General features: G+C 35.7%; 2 protein-coding genes across 2 annotated transcripts; both read left to right on the top strand.

Moving 5' to 3' along the window:
• Positions 1-2,222: 2,222 nt before the first annotated feature.
• Positions 2,223-8,270, top strand: LOC109217399 (cytochrome P450 97B2, chloroplastic; the record flags this gene model as incomplete). The annotated part of the gene is given in 11 exon segments (XM_019381639.1): positions 2,223-2,307; positions 3,362-3,600; positions 3,772-3,945; positions 5,237-5,284; positions 5,419-5,478; positions 5,712-5,798; positions 6,099-6,187; positions 6,900-6,991; positions 7,233-7,294; positions 7,444-7,590; positions 7,680-8,270. Coding segments are annotated over 11 exon segments (1,305 nt in total), but the record flags the coding sequence as incomplete, so codon positions are not given.
• Positions 8,271-9,789: 1,519 nt separating this feature from the next.
• LOC109217398 (probable protein S-acyltransferase 19) lies at positions 9,790-17,436 on the top strand. The gene is made up of 10 exons (XM_019381637.1): positions 9,790-10,045; positions 10,232-10,426; positions 11,229-11,342; positions 11,942-12,352; positions 13,891-13,959; positions 14,066-14,137; positions 14,213-14,341; positions 14,449-14,529; positions 14,731-14,931; positions 15,989-17,436. Exons 2-10 carry the CDS (start codon positions 10,382-10,384, stop codon positions 17,027-17,029), a joined length of 2,163 nt encoding a protein of 720 aa, XP_019237182.1. The 5' UTR covers positions 9,790-10,045; positions 10,232-10,381; the 3' UTR covers positions 17,030-17,436.
• The last annotated feature ends 754 nt before the right edge of the window (positions 17,437-18,190 follow it).

Raw genomic sequence — 18,190 nt, 5'->3', positions numbered from 1 at the left:
CTTTATGAACCAACATAAATGAGAAGATAATGGCGTCAAAAGGATCAGACGACTGCGCTTCCAAATAGGCCAATTGGACCAATGCCTTCCCCCACTCAACAGCATATAGTGAGGAGGTTGCCTAGCTTTATCAATATAATTCATCTTTGTTTTTGGTTTATCTGATGCTTGTGGACATGCCATCTGATTTCATAATAATCCTTCAAATTCAGCAAAAAATATGTCCCGCAAAAATAATCACTAAATACTAATAAAAAGATTAAGAGGATTACTATTTGAATCCTCAAATTCTGTCCAACAATAATGTCATGTTTCCTATATTTGGAACAAATCTAATGAATTACTTTGTATAGCGACACAAATGGTTATGTCATGTTTAAGATGATTCTTCGTTTTTTTTTAAGCACGTGCTAATTCAACTAATCACTTAATTGAAACGGGGAGTAAGTATTTAAAGTAATGTTCAGAGAAGGGGAGACAGTAGTACTCGATTCCATCTTGACTAAAAATATTGAATTCATAAGTTAGTTCTCATCATTTTCACTGTTTCTAAAGAAGGTGTGAAAGTGAGAAGAGAGTAGCCTGATTGAAGCCGTTTTAGGGGTAGAAAGATAGAGTAAGACTTGAAGAAAGGGAAATGCAGAATCTTGAGGAACAACAAATTATTCCGTCGATTCAAACAAGACATGTGCTGCTGCTAAAGGACCCATGTGCCATTTCCCACCTCAAAACCAGCTATGTTGTGAATTTGTGAATTGTATGGATAGAATACGGAACTGAAGAGAAGGCAGAGAAGTGGAGGGAAATAGCCAGTGAAAAGAACCCACAATTTAATTTTATTGAATACCTATACCTGAATTCCTTTGATTTTTTCTTTTATCATATGAGTTAAGTTATTTCACTATTTTTAGGGCGGCAAATTCAAATTCTTGGTACTGGTCACTCTTTAACTTCAACTTGTGTACACGCACAGTTAGGAAAAGATTCTTTAACTGAAAATTGAAATAATATATTATTCTTTTTCTTTTTGGTTCCCATTTATTTATTATAATGTATCCAATGCGCCTATCCTCCCACTTAAGGAGGAGCAATCCGGTGTGATGGAGACGCGTAACGGCTATTTGCCCACTGTTTGTGCTGAATGGCCAAATATAAAATTTCACCGCCGCTCTCTCTCTCTCTCTCTCTCTCTCTCTCTCTCTCTCTCTCTCTCTCTCTCTCTCTCTCTCTCTCTCTCTCTCTCTCTCCCCCCAGAAAACCTCCTACCCTTTTGTTCTTTGTAACTCTTTTGCTCATTCTTTAACATATCTAAGGTCATGCCTGCACTTGTATGTGCTCATATCTTAACTTGTCTCTGCTTATCAGCTGTTGCCTGTTGGCTTTCACATCATCTTACTTCTTATATAAATATATAATTGATAGTTTTCTTATATTCTTTAAATTGCATTTTACTGCTTCTACTGGTGCTATTTGTACATCATGCCCCTTTACAATTTTGAATTTAAGAAAATGACCTTTTTAAATCTTTGTGTAAAAGACACTCTCTTACGTGTAAAAGTAAATCTCCCATGTGTAAAAAAAGAGATAGGGTCATAAAACTAAAAATACATTTGTAAAGAGCCAAAAAACCAATTGACCCCTTCTACTGCATAGAAGTGATGCAATTGGCCTATGTGGGAGTTAAGATCTGATTAAAAGTTAACTATCTGAATTGCTTATTAGATTTGGCTTTATCTTTAAATCAATATGAAAAATCGAGTATTAGTGGAACCTTTGGACGACTAGTAATTGCTCCATGGCTCTCAATAGGTTGTTACTTTGTTATAGGGGGCATCCAATTTAATTATCTTGGTTCCTTGGAGAAAGTTACCGTATACAAGAACTCAAGCTGACCTTGATATTACATATTTACATTTTCTTTTTTATTGCATGTATGTCCATTATCTTCTATCAACTTTAAGCCATAGTAATTCCAGGCCTTTTTTGTTTTAAAGAAAAGCAATGGTTATTTAAGAACTTGTTGATGACCTTTCTTTTTTTCTTTTTAATTGTTAGGTAGAAAAAAATTGTTAGTTAGAAAGGGAAGTCTTGTTGATACCTGCATTTTGCTGATAGAATTTAAAGCATATACTGGCATAATTTTCTTTTTAGTGGCAATAGCAAGAATTTCAGACAGCTTACCTATTTTATGTTGTAATCCGAGTCTTCTTATTTCTAACCAGGGGGTCCTTGCTGAAATCTTGGAACCAATCATGGGAAAAGGGCTGATACCTGCTGACCTTGATACTTGGAAACAGAGGAGAAGAGGTAATTTAAGCATGTCCTCTTATGGGGTTGGCCCTGGTTCTGTCCACTTTTTTTCAGCATAAAATCTGCTAAGTGTTGCCAATAATCCTGCAGTAGAAATTATTGATGCACATATCGGTTAATGTGGTCAAGTTGGACTGTGATTCATTGTTTTCTTCGTGATCAGTACCCGTTGCATTAAAAACATGATGCTTATTGATTTGATGGTCATTCTTGACCACAACTGGACTTTTCCATGATTAAGAATAGTGGTTTCTTATATCGTATGATACCTGTTCTCTGAATGGTCAAATAGAATGGTTCCCAATTGTGATAAATTGGTTATGCAAGAGAAGTGCAATGCCTTTGTAACCGGATAATTTGAATGATATCTGACATCAAAGTCATCTAATAGCCTTTTCGTTATTAGGGGTGGGACCGCTGCTTTCAGCTTTCCTTTACGATTCTAAGTTAGACAGTGATTTGTTCCAGTGTTCCAGAAACACAAAAGTATCATCATGATATTCATCACTAGTCAAATGAGATTGAAAAATGACTAATAGATGAGAATGCCACCAATGAAGGTCTTACAGAGGAGGATGCTCCAACCAATAATAAATTTGAGAGATGAGTCCTGTTCTGCTTCAGTTCTCTACAAGCAAACAATCCTATCGATTACAAGGCCTGGTGGCATTTAGCAGACTTAGACTCCCCCTCCTCCCACCTTAATGCAAACAAAAAACAAGAAAAAGATGACATAAATAAAAAAGGCAAAAACAAAAAAGAGAGACTTAAGTTCCCTACTTTGCAAGAAAATGATGTGTAGCGAAAGAGAAAAAGGTTCATCTCGGTAATTTATGCCTTTTTCTTTGACTCCATATTTCGAGGTAAAGGAGTTCTGAGACAAATTAATCTAAGCATTTGTGATCAGTCATATGTGCATACATTTTCCTTTTTCCTTTGTACTTCTCTATCTATATGTACATGTATGCATACAAATGTGTGGATTCACGTACTTAAGACATATGCACACTTCAAATATTTTGATTAGCTCTCCTGTGAATGTGATTGACAGTTATTGCTCCTGGATTCCACTCATCATACCTGGAAGCTATGGCTAGATTGTTCACTGACTGTGCTGATAGAACTGTGTTGAAATTTGATAAGCTTCTTGAACAAGAAGAGTCACGAGGAGGGAAAGCAATTGAGTTGGATCTCGAGGCAGAATTCTCAAATTTAGCACTAGATATTATAGGGCTTGGTGTTTTCAATTATGACTTTGGTTCCATCACTAAAGAGTCTCCAGTTATTCAGGTCTGACTATGTAACTGTATTTGTTGGTTTTATGAAGATGCTACCTTTACTTTCTCAATATGCTGAATCATTAAGACTATTATTAGCATTCCATGTTTTTCCCCACCCCTTTCTCACCTTCTTCCTCCATATGAAAAACTGAGAGTTTTTCTTTTTTCATGAAATTTGCAGGCAGTATATGGTACTCTTTTCGAAGCTGAGCATCGTTCTACTTTCTACATCCCCTATTGGAAAATTCCTCTGGCAAGATGGCTAGTTCCTCGGCAGCGAAAGTTCCAGAATGATCTGAAGGTCATCAATGACTGCCTTGATGGACTTATACAAAATGCAAAAGAGACCAGGGAGGTGAGAGGATGAACACTGCCATTATCTAAGCATTTAGAAATTTCACATTTTGTAGACAACTGTCGATAATAGAAGCTTCCTTTGGACTTATTTACTCGATTTAATGCCTTGTTGATAATTGGTTTATTCCACAACATGCACCTTACCACTCATCAGATTGTACTTCCATATATTAGTATGGTTTGATATTCATGCTACGCCAAGCCTGTTTGATCATCTGTATGCTTTAGGATTATTATCGTATATCACAAGCCAATAACACTTGCATTGTTAAAATAAATTCTGCAAGTGAAATAGTCAGGCATATCTTTGGGTGCATAGCAACATTGTTTTGTTACATTGTTAATTGATGTTAGTCAAGAATCCTTTTAATTTGTTTAGTGACTCGCATGCTCGTGTACGGGTAAATATGAGTTTTGGACTCTTTAGTTTTGAAGACCCCCAATTAACCTTAAAAACAAAATATATAATACTGAAACAAAATGGACCTGAATAGAGCAGAATGGACACAGGATTAATATAGTTGACCCCAACTAAATTAGATTGTGGCTTAGTTGATTGAGTGATTGTTATCGGAAAGAACTATGCTACTTTCTGATAATGTTTAAATTTCCCAGACAGCCGGACATAGTCACCCCTCCCCCTTCTAGCCATAAGGGAAAAAGTACAAAAAGATGAACAGAGTTTAAGAAGAATATAGGTGATATTCAAAACAATCATTATTCTATATAATAATGAAAATTTTGTTTAACTCTACTGTTATATTTTAGTCAAGAGTGGTTGATGAATATGAAGGAGAAAGAAAAACTAAAATAAGAAACTAACTCCTATGCACACATGATTAACTAATGTCATTAAAATGTTTTGTATATATGACTGGACTGGATGAAAAGGTGCAGTCCACTTAAACAACTAACCATCAACCAGCAAGCAGGCACATAAATAACAAGGAAACTAGCTGAGCGTGACACTTAGTTTGTCTGATATCTTCTTTCTTAATTTGCTTGTGAGGCGAAAACCTTATTTTTTTGGATAATGCGCAGCAGTAGATTTTTTGCAAAGATTGGAATAGCCTCCCATTCTCTGTAGCTGTAGATGTGAAATGAATTACCTTGAGAAAAAATAAACAAATAAAGGACCTCCGCAGATATTTTTAAAGTTAAGAGTTATACTGCATGTTAGCTTAATTCTTTGTTGTATTCTGTCTTAGCTTAATGTTTTTTATATTCTGTCTTAGCTTAATTCTTGTTTTATCCTGTCTTGGCTTAATTCTTGTTGAATTCTGTCGCAGGAAGCAGATGTCGAGAAACTACAGCAAAGGGATTACTTAAATCTTAAGGTTTTTGTTTCTTTTTCCTCTTCATCTTCTAATTATTTTACTTTTGGGTGGTATGCTGTAGTGTAAAATTTTTTACACAGCGTTGCAAAATCCAGATCAGTGAGTCTTGGCATTGTAACTTCTAAAGTTTGCAGGATGCAAGTCTTTTGCGGTTTTTAGTTGATATGAGGGGTGTGGATGTTGATGATCGTCAGGTAAAATATCTGATTCCCTTTCTATAAGTTTTTTGGTCATAAAGTGAGAGCAAATTGTCACAATCACCAAATTTATGTATATTTTATTTATAAAAGTAGGATTGATTCCTCAATAACATAATAGAAGTGCATGAGAGTATTCATGGGATCTCTTTTGTGGACCAAAATTCATGGAATGTTAGTAGTTTACTGTACATATCTATCTCAGCCCTGTCACTAATTTCTTTGGACAGCTAAGAGATGACTTGATGACGATGCTGATTGCTGGACATGAAACAACTGCTGCTGTTCTTACGTGGGCTGTTTTCCTTCTAGCACAAGTATGGTTCATTACAACCCAAATTAAAAATGTTTTATACTGTTGCAAAAAATGAAATACATAAACAAGAATTTGTCACACTAAAGGTTGTAGATGTTTGAATTTTACGTAAACTAGTTTGCACAGGGAATTTACAAGTCCCTTACGTAAAATGTACTTGTTCATTCCCTTATTTGCCACTTCCCAATTTTTTTGCTTCAATTTTAATGGATCTTCCTAAGTCGATTCCTTCTACCCCAAATTCCTAAAAAGTGGACCATGGGCATTGTGGCTAATGTCACTTTGATAAATTATCCTGAAGCATCCAGTCAAAATGAAGAAAGCGCAGTCAGAGATTGATGCGGTGCTTGGTCAAGGAAGGACAACCTTTGAGTCTCTTAAAAAATTAGAGTAAGTTATCGAGCTTACGATACTGCTTCCTGTACAAGGAGCAATCACTTCTTTTGGCGTCTGCATTCAAAATGTAAACCTCTGTACTTCCCCTTCGTGGGACTATGCTTCTTGTTAATATAGGTGGTATGCTTACTCTTTCCTTAGTTTAAAGATGAAATATTTTCTTAAGTTGTAGGTATGTTTTTGTTATCTATATTGAGATGTCAAAGTAACAAACAATTGCTTTGGTATCAAATGAGGCAACAGAACCATATGAAATTATCTAATTTTGCTGCTCTCTTGAATTAAGTAATACATTACGTAAGAATGTCACAATGGATGATGTGCAATCTGAAAATAAGGAAAGGAATGAAGAATGTCTGGCTAATAGTTAAAACAGTGATTATAGAGACTAAATAGAGTTATGTTGGTTAGACCTTATGAGGAAGACATGGCTGTACAGCTGAAAACATTAACAATAATTCACCTGGAAAATAGAGGAAGAAGAAGGTAAAATCATGTGGAATGAAGTAATTACTAAAATCATAGAAAGGCAAACGAAGGCTTGATATACAGCTGAATTGAAAAGACGGACTGCTGATATAGTACTGTTAGCAGTTAGATGAAGTTCTTAAAGATTACCTATCAGTTTGGATGCAGAAAATTTTAGGATTTCTTTTGCATGACCTGTAATGCTTCTTGATGCTATATCATATTTCCATGCTATCAGATATTTGCGGCTTATTGTTGTGGAATCTCTGCGCTTGTATCCACAACCTCCGCTACTTATTAGACGCTCCCTTAAATCAGATAAACTACCCGGTAAGATCCCCATTGCTGATTTGATTATCTCTTAGTTTTGATTATAGGCTCTCTTTCCTTCATCCTTTTTTTTATTTTTTTGTTGTATTGGATAAGTGGCTCTCTTTCCATTTGCAAGCAGTTATTTTCTCTGGCATGTTTTTCCACTTGTTTTGATTTTTTATCAACGGGTCAAAACCCTGTGAATAGAGTATGATCATTGTGGTTAAACTTTCCCACCCTATTGTTATCAACTCTACAGGGGGCTATAATGGTGACAAGGATGGATACGAAATTCCAGCTGGCACTGATGTTTTCCTATCTGTCAGTCTGCAATTCTTTACCTTTACTTTGATATTTTTCTCTAATTAATGAGTTTCTATACTACTGTGTTCTTGAGTCTTTACAACTTGAACTAGTGGTTGGCAATATAGATGAATTCAATTTACTCTTGAGCACATCCATATATGCAGGTATATAATCTTCATAGATCACCATATTTTTGGGACAAACCTGATGAATTTGAACCTGAGAGGTTCCTAGTACCAAAGGAAAGTTCCATTGAAGGGTGGGCAGGTTTTGATCCATCTAGAAGTCCTGGAGCATTATACCCAAATGAGGTGCCATTCTGTTTCTCAGCTATTTTTACAGCAGATCCATTTCCAGTTTCTTTGTTTTTACCAATGTGGTTTATCGTTCTCATGATCAGATTATATCAGACTTTGCTTTCTTGCCTTTTGGTGGGGGACCAAGAAAATGTGTTGGTGACCAGTTTGCACTTATGGAATCAACAATAGCATTGGCTATGTTGCTGCAGAAGTTTGATATAGAGCTGAGAGGATCTCCTGAGTCTGTAGAACTAGTTACCGGAGCAACTATTCATACGAAGACTGGCTTGTGGTGCAAATTAAAGAAGAGGTCAATTGTTTGAATTAAGGATAATAATATCCTATCACAGTCAACAATTCTGGCAACTGCATTATTCTTAGCAAATTATGACCAATCATAATGACAAAGTTGAGGCGTATATTCCATGAGGACGAGAGTCCATAAAAGCATTCAGAAAGGATTTTATTTTCTTGTATTATGATTGTAGGAGAGAACAGCTTGCATCAAATTGGATGCCACTTTTACCCATATGCTTAAGTTAGCTCTTTTTCATATTATAACATTAATAGAAAATATCAGCATCCCTCAAGTTAATGTATGTTTTGGGTAAGGACTGTATTCTTCCATGTGTTTCATTCCCTTGTTACAAAAAGAGTGAGGTTCGGAAACGAGTCAAAACATTTATATTCAAGTGAAATCAAGACATCAATTCTTTAATTTTTTTTTTTTTTGAAATAAATTACGTATTTAAAATTATATAAAATTATATACATCAATATTTTCTGATAACAAACATTTTAAAAATGTTTCAAAAGGTGTAGTTGAAAATGGATTTTTAACTACCTAACGAAAAGTTCTGTCATATTAAATGAGCTTAGGGAGAATAACTCTTTCACCACCAAAAAGAGTGCTTTGAGGTGAATGAAATTCCTTCACCTCTAGCCACTATCCTGATATAGGTAATTTGTTTTTAATACGAATGGTAAAATAAACAGAAAGAGAGAATCACTTTTTTTTTTGTAAGTTTAATTTCTATGCATTTACGATGTAAAAAATATTTACACAATTAAGTTACTTATTAGGAAAAATAACACGTAAAACTCTTGATGAAAAATAAATTGATAATCTAACAAAAATGGTAAGTATCTACTATCACACATTAAAATTTATTAATAGTATGCAGATATTTTTTAGTGTCACTGTATATAATTTAAATATTTTTTTCTATTGGCTAAATTATTGACTTTCACTCTGGATCGGTTTAGCACCTATTATCAAATTGTAAATTGAGGGTGGACTAAATAGGAAACATGTACTACAGCTTGGCTTTCTTCTTCTTTTCTTTTTGTTTTACCTTTTCCCATGCTCCTAGTCACTAAGATTCTCTTTTGTTATTTAAAATCAGTTTAATGCTCATCTCCCCAAATTGACGTATTCTGAATTATATAAAAATACAGTGTATTACAAAATAGGAAGCAATCTTTATAACATATTAAAATACATTCATACTGTAAAAGTTTTTACACTATCAAAATGTATATTCTCTCTGTTCCGATTATGTGATACTAGTATTTAACTGGACGTACAGTTTAAGAAAGAAAGACTTTTGAAATTTGTGATCTAAAATAAGCCAGAGATATTTGAGTGACTAAGGTTTATAATGAACATTTTAAAATTAAATTATAATCAAAATATTATTTTTTTGAACCGACTAAAAGGGAAGTGTGTCTTATAAATGGTATGGAAAGAGTAACTTTAAGCCCGTTTGGACATAAGAAATTTTTCTTTTTTTTCGAAATCAGCGTTTGTTCATAAAATTTCCAACTTTCACTTGAAGATTCATTTTGGAATTTTTCGAAATTTTAAAAACTCCTAAAAGGTATTTTTCAAAATTTTCAATCAGATCACTTACAAAACTTCAAAAACAATCCCAAATCATATTTATGTCCAAACATAACTCTAATTTTTAAATACCATTTTTACTTAAAAAAAATTTCACTTTCTTTTGAAATTTTACAATTCATATGTCCAAATGCCACTTAAATCCTTATAAAAGAATTAGAAACCTTAATTTAAAAAGAATGTTAAGTCAGCACATATGTGACTTCATTCAGTTGTAGACACAAAAGATAGTACAGTAGAAAGGAAGACACCAAAAAAGAAGAATTAAGAGCAGTGGGTCCCATTCACAACAGCCCCCAAATTAATGTACAATTCCACTATCTTTCCACCAAGAAAGGCACCTTCCCTTCAATCACTCTCTTTTTCCTCTTTAACCCTTATTACTCTGTGTGTGTGTGTGTGTTTTCCCCAATTCTCCCACTCCATAACCACTCTTTTCCATTGAACAACAAAAACATAGCCCTCTTTACAGTCAACTCTTTACCCATCTTCTGTCCCTTTGTTTTGTCCCTTTTGTCTTATTTTGAATGTGAAGAACAATTGCTGAAAGTTTGAACCAGAAAGGTGGCAAAGTTTCTATTATTTCAATGTTTTACTTTATTTTCTTCTAAATTGACTCATATTTGGAGGAGGAGAAAAAAGTGGGTTATAGTTTTTGGGTGTTTTGCGAACCTCTTTCCCATTTTTTGTATTGCCTCAAGTATTATTGCCCTTTTTGTGAATGAACCTTTTTTATACTTGTTATTCTAGAATGTTAGGGTTGATGAAGAACTGCTAGTGAAAATTTGTACTCCTTGCCTTATATTTGGAGAAAAAAAAGTGGGTTAATTGGTGTTTTTGGAGAAAAGGGGAGAAAAATTACCTCACTGCTTTGAGTTGAGTGGAAGTGAAAGTGTGATAATGGTGAGGAAACATGGATGGCAGCTACCAGCACACACCTTTCAGGTCTGATTTCTCTTGATAATTGCTTTCCCATTTGATAATTATTGTCCTTCTGATTGCTCTATTAGTAGTCATTACTCATAGATAGTAGTGACTTACACTTCTGGTAAGTGACTTGTGAAATTTGAGGAGTTCAGTTGTTCAGGTGCAAGTAGCACTCATTGAGGATAAAACGTTTGAGATGGTTTGGTAGGACATCAGCCTACATATGCACCAATGGACAATGATATCATTAAGTATAAATGCAAATCCTTGATGAGTTTGTTTGGATTAAGATGCTATCGAAGTTTAACTTGAGAATAACTAGGAATTTGTAATGTGAATCTTGGTTCCTTTTTCAAAAGTTTGCAAGTTTTCCTCATAAAGAAGAAATGGCCGAATAGCTTATCAATTTTGGCGACCTCTTGGCACCGATGATCTTTTTTCGGATAGGTTAATTCCCAGCAGTTGGAAATTAAGAAATGGATTTAGGAATATTTAAATGACAGGAAATGGTCAATATTAGTTAAGGATAATCTTTAGGTAATTCACATTCTTTAAGTAGAAAAAGAAATGCATCATGTTTCTGACATTCAGGAAACTTGTGACAATGGAAAATTAGTTCTTCACCATATAATCCTGACATTGTTTGGTAATTTTAGTTTACAGATCTCAGTTTTTCTTTCTTTTGCAACCATTGTAAATGTCAGTGATTTGCTATCAGAATGTAATGGCAATGGCCTTTTAAATTTGGCTTAGTTGTGTAAAATACTTTAGTTGTGCCTATACAATATGTGGCCTAAATATTGGACTCTTGATTTTGCAGGTTGTTGCTATAACTGTATTTTGCTTGTTAGTAGTCGCATTTTATGCTTTCTTCTCCCCTTTCCTCGGAGGGCGCATTTGGGAGTATGCTTCAATCGCAGTTTATTCACCAGTGGTATGTGATACGAGTAATTTTATACGTACCTGTTATATATGCTTGTCTTGCATCTTCTTTCTTTAGCTGTTAGTTTAGAAAAAGACAAACAAAATCTTGGTCATTTGGTCTTGAAAGGCTCTTTGGAAAGTATCGTCTAGTTGGTCATTTTTCTGAACTTCAATTATGTGTATCTGGATCTTCATTCATCATTTGGCTAAATGCTATTATTCTCATCCTACTGTTGCTGGACATTGTTGGGACGACCATGGAGAACCTGCTCTGATTCTATTACGTGTCTCTGGATCTTCATTCATTATTTTCGCATGCTAATTTGTCCTAATCTATGTGACAAGCTCTCTGTTTTTGGACATCCCCAAAATATTTGACTATTTGGTCAAATTCAAATGAAACGTGATATGATGTTTCTACAATGAAACAAACTTTAAAAATGGAAAAAAGAACTTTGAAAAAGAATTCATTCTATTACTACCATATTATAAATCAAAATAGCTTCTTAATCTCCATGTCTTGTCAAATATTGGTTAAAATCATGGAACTGAGGGAGTGTTATTTTGTAAATTTACCTAAGGTTACTTGATCCTTATGTCATATTGCAGGCATTGCTTGTTTTTATTCTTTATGTTCGGAGTACTGCAATCAATCCTGCAGATCCAGGCATTATGTATAAGTTTGATTCTGGACGAATGAATAACACCAACTCAAATCATGGGTTGTCTGCAAGAGATCTTCCTGGGAAATTTGATGAACATAGTAATGATGCACGTTCTTCTCTGTCGTCAGCTTCAAGAAGTTCCATTGGCGCTGCTAACGCTATCAAAAAAGGTCAACTAGAAGCAGGGAGATTAGATAAGCAAGTGGTTTCTTTGAATAGAAAGTCTTGTTGTTGTAGGATTGGAGGAGTCTTTTGCTTTTTATTTGTACATGAGGATTGCCGCAAAACAGATGGAGCTGCTGAGGAGGAAGTGGCAGGTGAAGATGCTCTGTTTTGCACATTGTGCAATGCTGAGGTAGATAATCTATTTTTTATTTTTTTGTATTTTATGATTTTGAGCCCGTTCGGATTAGCTGATTGTAAATAGCTGATAAGCTTGAAGTGCTGAAAAGTTTTTTTTAGTGTTGGAATTGATTTTTAAAATAAGCATTTACGTGTTTGGATAGAAGAGCTGAAACTGATAATAAGCAGTTCATGTGTTTGACTAAAAAGTGCTGAAAAGCTATTCTTTTGTCAAAATGACTAAAATACCCTTGATTTTTTTTTTTCAAAAGATTATAAATTAAAAAATTTCTTTGTAAGAAAAGAATTAACAATGAATATGGAATGAAGAGAAACTCAAGAAATTTATTTTGGGAAAAGTATTTTGTGAATTAGAAAATATTATTAAGGATAAATTAGTAAAAATTTTGGTCAAACTAAAAGTGCTTATAAGCTGAAAAGCCATAAGTTGGGGGTGACCAGCTTATGACTTATGGCTGACTTTAGCTTATAAGCACTTTGGGTGTTTACTGTTTACCAAACGCGTAGATAAGCCAAAAGGTGCTTATAAGCCAATAAGCCAAAAAGTGTTTATAAGCCAATTTGACCCCAGCTTATAAACTTAGCCAAACACCCTCTTTATCACGATTCACGTGCTTTTCATCATTTGAGATGGACATAGTTTGAAGCTTGCATGATACCGTAGTTGCAGAAAGTAATGAATGGAAAGTTGCTCTTAATGTGTTTCATAAGCCACAAGAGAAAACATTTACATAAGTCGATAAAGGCTTGGATGCACATTTTAAAATTCACATGTATAACAGCATAAGATTGAAAACAACCTAACGTCATGGATGAACTATGTTGATACAATGCTATTATGCCAATATCTTAATATCATATGTAATATGTGGGAAAACTATATCTATGCGTGCAACTTAACATATCATTGACAATGACGTTGAATGGGGATTTCAAGTCAGGAGATGGACTGGGAATTGTCTTTCTTGCATTGAACTGTGAAAATAAAGAAGAATGGAGAACTTGTCTTTAATGAGTATGTACTAAAGGAGCTCCTCTAATAGGAGTCTTAGGCTACATTATTGTAAATAATTGTATGCAAGGTGAGGTAAGTGATTATTTTTCACAAGTAAATACATAATATTCTACATCCTACCTATTCTGAACCGGACACATTTTAACATATAGCTTCATACATTCTCTTGACTTTAACTCTTCATAGACTATTTCACAACATGATCTGCTGCACAAATTGAGAGATTTGATAGTTTGTAAATATGGACGGGGTAAGTACATCCACGTGTATGCAGAAAAACTCAACAGCACATGGCCATTTTATGCTCCTTCTGTTTCTGTCCTAGTTTTTCATTTTTTTTAATAACCAAGAAATCTCCGAGATAATGCTAGTTCTGTTTCTGTCCTAGTTTTGTGGCTTAGGCATGTGACTCAGTGCAGATTCCCATTGCGGGATATGTAGACCACTTTACATATGTGCTTGTGGACGACGTAGACATAGCACCCTATAAACTCTGACTGCTTGGTGTGCTGCAGGTGCGCAAGTTCAGTAAACATTGTCGAAGCTGTGATAAATGTGTGGATGGATTTGATCACCATTGTCGGGTATACATCTCAGTCATCTATGGTACATCTTATTCTGATTTCTGTTACGGAACCCACTTTTTTATAATTTTTACCAGGAAGCTAACCATATTTATTGAATGGACAGTGGCTCAACAACTGTGTTGGGAGGAAAAACTATGTTACCTTTATATCACTGATGGCCACCAGCTTGGTCTGGGTATGTTTGAGGCAAATCAGTTACAACAGAATGATTGTGTTTTCATCAGTGAATCACTCTCACACTTTTTTGCAGCTTGTTACTGAAGCTGGAGTTGGAATTGCTGTTATGGTACGATGCTTTGTACACAAAAAGAATATGGAAGCTGAAATAGTTGATAGACTAGGGAATGGTTTTTCCCTGGCTCCATTTGCAACTGTTGTGGTAACTTTTACATGAGATATACTTGCACTGAGCTCACTATTCTGACTGCTTAATGAGAAAAGAATGCCTGCTCATAATTTGTGATGCATATTGACTTTTTTATGCAGGCTGTATGTACAGCAGTTTCATTACTTGCTTGTGTTCCTTTAGGCGAGCTTTTCTTTTTCCACATGATACTGATAAGAAAGGTAGATTTTTGATGATTTCCTCTTTGTAGTTTGAATTGGAAAATGAATTTTTTGGGACAATGTCAAGATTTGAGATTTTGCCTTAAAATTCCTATATCTGTAACCACAACTGGAGCATATATAAAGTAGCATTATAGAGTTTCGAAGATCTGCAGTGAAAACTTATTCTGATTCTCTTTTTCAAAATTACCTTGCTGTCAGGGCATTACAACGTACGAGTACGTCGTAGCTATGAGGGCCATGAGCGAGGCACCGGCGGGAGCATCTGTAGATGAAGAAATGCCAAACATTGTATACTCTCCATCAGGGTCAGCTACAACTGGCTTCAGCGGTGGAAGTTCTTTGGGCCTGCAATACAAAGGAGCATGGTGCACCCCTCCTAGGGTGTTTGTTGATTATCAGGTATTATTAGTATCAACTGAAAAAGTTTTAAGTACTGAAAGTTCAAGTCTCCGTTGGTTGGCAAATAGGATGCTTTTATCCTTCTTTTGTTTGCTTCTTTGAAACCTCTACTCCTGTTGTCTACATGGAGCATCTCTTAGAAATAGTGAACCTAGGGCCCGAAGAGTGACAATTATGTCCTTTAAGATAAAAAAAACACATAATTTTAACTAAAATTTATATTTCTTATCATAAAAGTAATCCATAGCGGCTAAGTTTCTCCTTGAGTAGTTTAATCTATGTTGCCCCAACTCTTAAAAAATGTTGCGTGGTGCGCGTTGGATCCTCCAGAAGCAATGCTTTTTTGGGGATCCGATACGGGTGCTGCAGCATTTTCTTGAGAGTCCAAGCAATATAGGTTTTAATTAATGAATTACCCTGCCTGGACCTGAATGGTTCTGATAAAGAATGAGGCTTATGAAAAAGAAAGGTTTAAATTTGGGAATTCCGATCAAACGAAATCACATAACACTGACCTTATGGATGATTGATCCAAAATCTTTCTGTAGCTCTCTCTTTTTGGTATGATACTACAATATATAGAAAAAGTTGTTTGTCTCTTTGTTGCCTCACAACCTTCGTTGCTGCCGCCTCTAACTCCCATTTATCATTATTATATACCTAAAAATTAAGTAGTATTTTTTTGGTTTCTGCAAACTCCAAACTTTCTAGAATTTCAAAATTAGGCATTTTTATGCTTCCAGAGTTCATATTACTCTGCTGGGTGGATGCATCATCACTTTCGACACGGGTGCATTAGGTGCTTTGATTGCCATTTCACTATCCATTTAAATGGGTAATAGATTTTTTTGATACGAAAATCCTATGCACTGTGTTACTTTGGGACTTTCTGTGTGCCATACATTTAACAAATTACTCTCGATGACTAAGCTTAAATAGTTATATCTGATGTAATGTAGTATCGGTGTCCCACATCGGGTAAATACAGAGCCTGATGTTCTGTATTTACCCAATGTGGGACTCTGATGTTCTGACTTGTCTTTGAATTGATGAGCAGGAAGAAGTTGCACCTCAGTTAGAGCCTGGAATGGTCCCATCAACAGTTGATCCGGATGCAGCTGGTTTTGTTGAAAAGGGAAACAAGGGACCTAAGCGGCCTGTTAAGATCAGTGCATGGAAACTTGCAAAATTGGATTCCAGTGAAGCCATGAGAGCTGCAGCAAAAGCTAGAGCATCCTCATCTGTTCTACGCCCTATAGATAACCGTCGTTTTGATCCTGAATTGAGCTCCAGTGAGAACATGAGTGTCAGAAGCAGTATCAGTGCTGATACCGGAGGAAATAGGGACATGAGAAATGAATTGAGGAATTCACTTGCTCCTACTCAAGGTAGCCGGGACGAGTATGAAACTGGAACTCACAGTGTCAGTAGCTTTAGCAGTCCGAGCCATGTGCATGAATCAGTCACACTAAGCCCTCTCCCACAAGCTCACAGCTTAGGCCATCTCAGTGCTGCCATTGTCCCGGAGAGGGCCCGAACTTCTCGGGCTGCACTCCCTAATCATAACCACCAAGTCTTACATTCTTCAGAATTTGATGAGAAGATCGTGCAGAGGAATAGTACAACCGATCCGTTATTGCTTTCAGCTCCTGCCCCTGCAGCTTCTCTGCTCAGAGATGTTAAACGAACATCTGTTGTTTGGGACCAAGAAGCTGGAAGGTATGTGTCTGTTCCGGTATCAGCTTCAGATGCTCGTACAAGGCCGTCCATGCAAGGAGGATCATCAAATCCTAATGCTGTATCTGCTAGTAATGACAAGAGGCCAGCCCCTCTCCCTCGAGAACCTTCACAGCCTCCTGCAAAGCCTCCAGTCGAGCAGTCAGAAAAGCTAACATATACTGGAGAGTCAATATTCTTTGGTGGTCCACTTTTGCGCGGTCCAATTAAGGATGGACTGAGAAATGAGAGGGGCTCTGGTTCCAGAGATGGCCAAGAGAGGCTGCTGTTTAATTTGCCTCGTGAGTCCAGGTTCAAAAGGGATACTGCCTCCCATCAACTTCCCGTGTTCATTCCTGGTGATTTCGAGTCAAATAAGTAAAACTTCCGGGACTAGTGATGAATGTTCACTTTGTGTTTGCCCTTGCATAGCAAGGGTTGAACAGAAGAAACCCCTCGAGCTATAGCTGGTTTTGGCATTCCAGGAACCTTGCAGTCTGTTGCAGCCACTGTACATTCTGAGGTTCCGTCGGTTTCTTCTCGACGGATTGTCTAACTTAACACGGCAGAAAAATGAATGTAGTGTTGAGGAGATGCACTCCTAGTTCCCTCTCTGAACCTTTTGTATGTAGAGCTGAACTTGAATGGTAGAGTTAGCTTCTTGTAGCAATTTTGCAATGAGAATTCTCAGACTTCATTACCTTTTTCCTTTTGCCCGAAATCAGACTATTACCTGCATGGTGCAATTTGGTTCTTTTTTTATGCCATATTTATATTACCTGCGCGGTGCAATTTGTTTCTTATTTTATGCCATATTTACTAAATACCGTATTGATTTTTCTAGACCATTGAAAACCCAATCCAACTGATATTACGACTTTGATTATATATATATCACTAAATCTTGTTTTGATTGAACACTTATAGTAGACCCAAGGTGTACCAATCAGACACAATTCGCATTGGCTTGAAAATACTCAAGCTCGTATTTGTAAGCGCTCGTTTAATAACTTTAGTGTGAAAGATGAACCTAAGAAATGATTTAATTGGCTAATTATTTCACGTAAAGAATGCTTGCAAACACGCGCCTGAGGTATTTCCAGGTTAGTGCAAAATGTGTTTGATTGGCACACTTCTGGCCCAATTATACGTGTTCAATCGAAACAATGGCTAATTGAAATGTCTAAATAAAAAAGCAAGACATCTTTAGGTGTCTATATATGTATTCACCCAAGATTTTATTCTTCTTTTTTGTATAGAATGGTAATATCTGAATTCTGAGGTAGTAATTTAATTATTTTATCGGGCATTTGCTACTAATTTTAACCAACAGAAGTACTTAGTTTTGTCCACCAAGATTTGGACAAATAAGAAAAATTTAGCCGGAGGTTTGAATCCTAATCTCTCGTGAGTTTAATCCCACTTAAATAATTGCTAGACTAGAAAACTCACTTTATTAATCATTAGACCACACCTTTTAAGATGATTTTTTTGGCACCTGCGCTTTTACTTCCAAGTTCCAAACAATTGCAGATGTAGTCAT

Source organism: Nicotiana attenuata, unplaced genomic scaffold (genome assembly GCF_001879085.1).
Source record: "Nicotiana attenuata strain UT unplaced genomic scaffold, NIATTr2, whole genome shotgun sequence".
In the NCBI taxonomy this organism is placed as follows: domain Eukaryota; kingdom Viridiplantae; phylum Streptophyta; class Magnoliopsida; order Solanales; family Solanaceae; genus Nicotiana; species Nicotiana attenuata.
This window is presented reverse-complemented; position numbering and strand designations above follow the sequence as displayed.

What these genes read in the sequence shown, in the direction of transcription:
- LOC109217398 (XM_019381637.1), top strand. Translation starts at nt 10,382, where the DNA reads ATGGTGAGGAAACATGGATGGCAGCTACCAGCACACACCTTTCAG. An exon ending in TACCAGCACACACCTTTCAG is followed by an intron (nt 10,427 to 11,228) that starts GTCTGATTTCTC and finishes TTGATTTTGCAG; the next exon opens with GTTGTTGCTATAACTGTATT. An exon ending in TGGCCACCAGCTTGGTCTGG is followed by an intron (nt 14,138 to 14,212) that starts GTATGTTTGAGG and finishes ACTTTTTTGCAG; the next exon opens with CTTGTTACTGAAGCTGGAGT.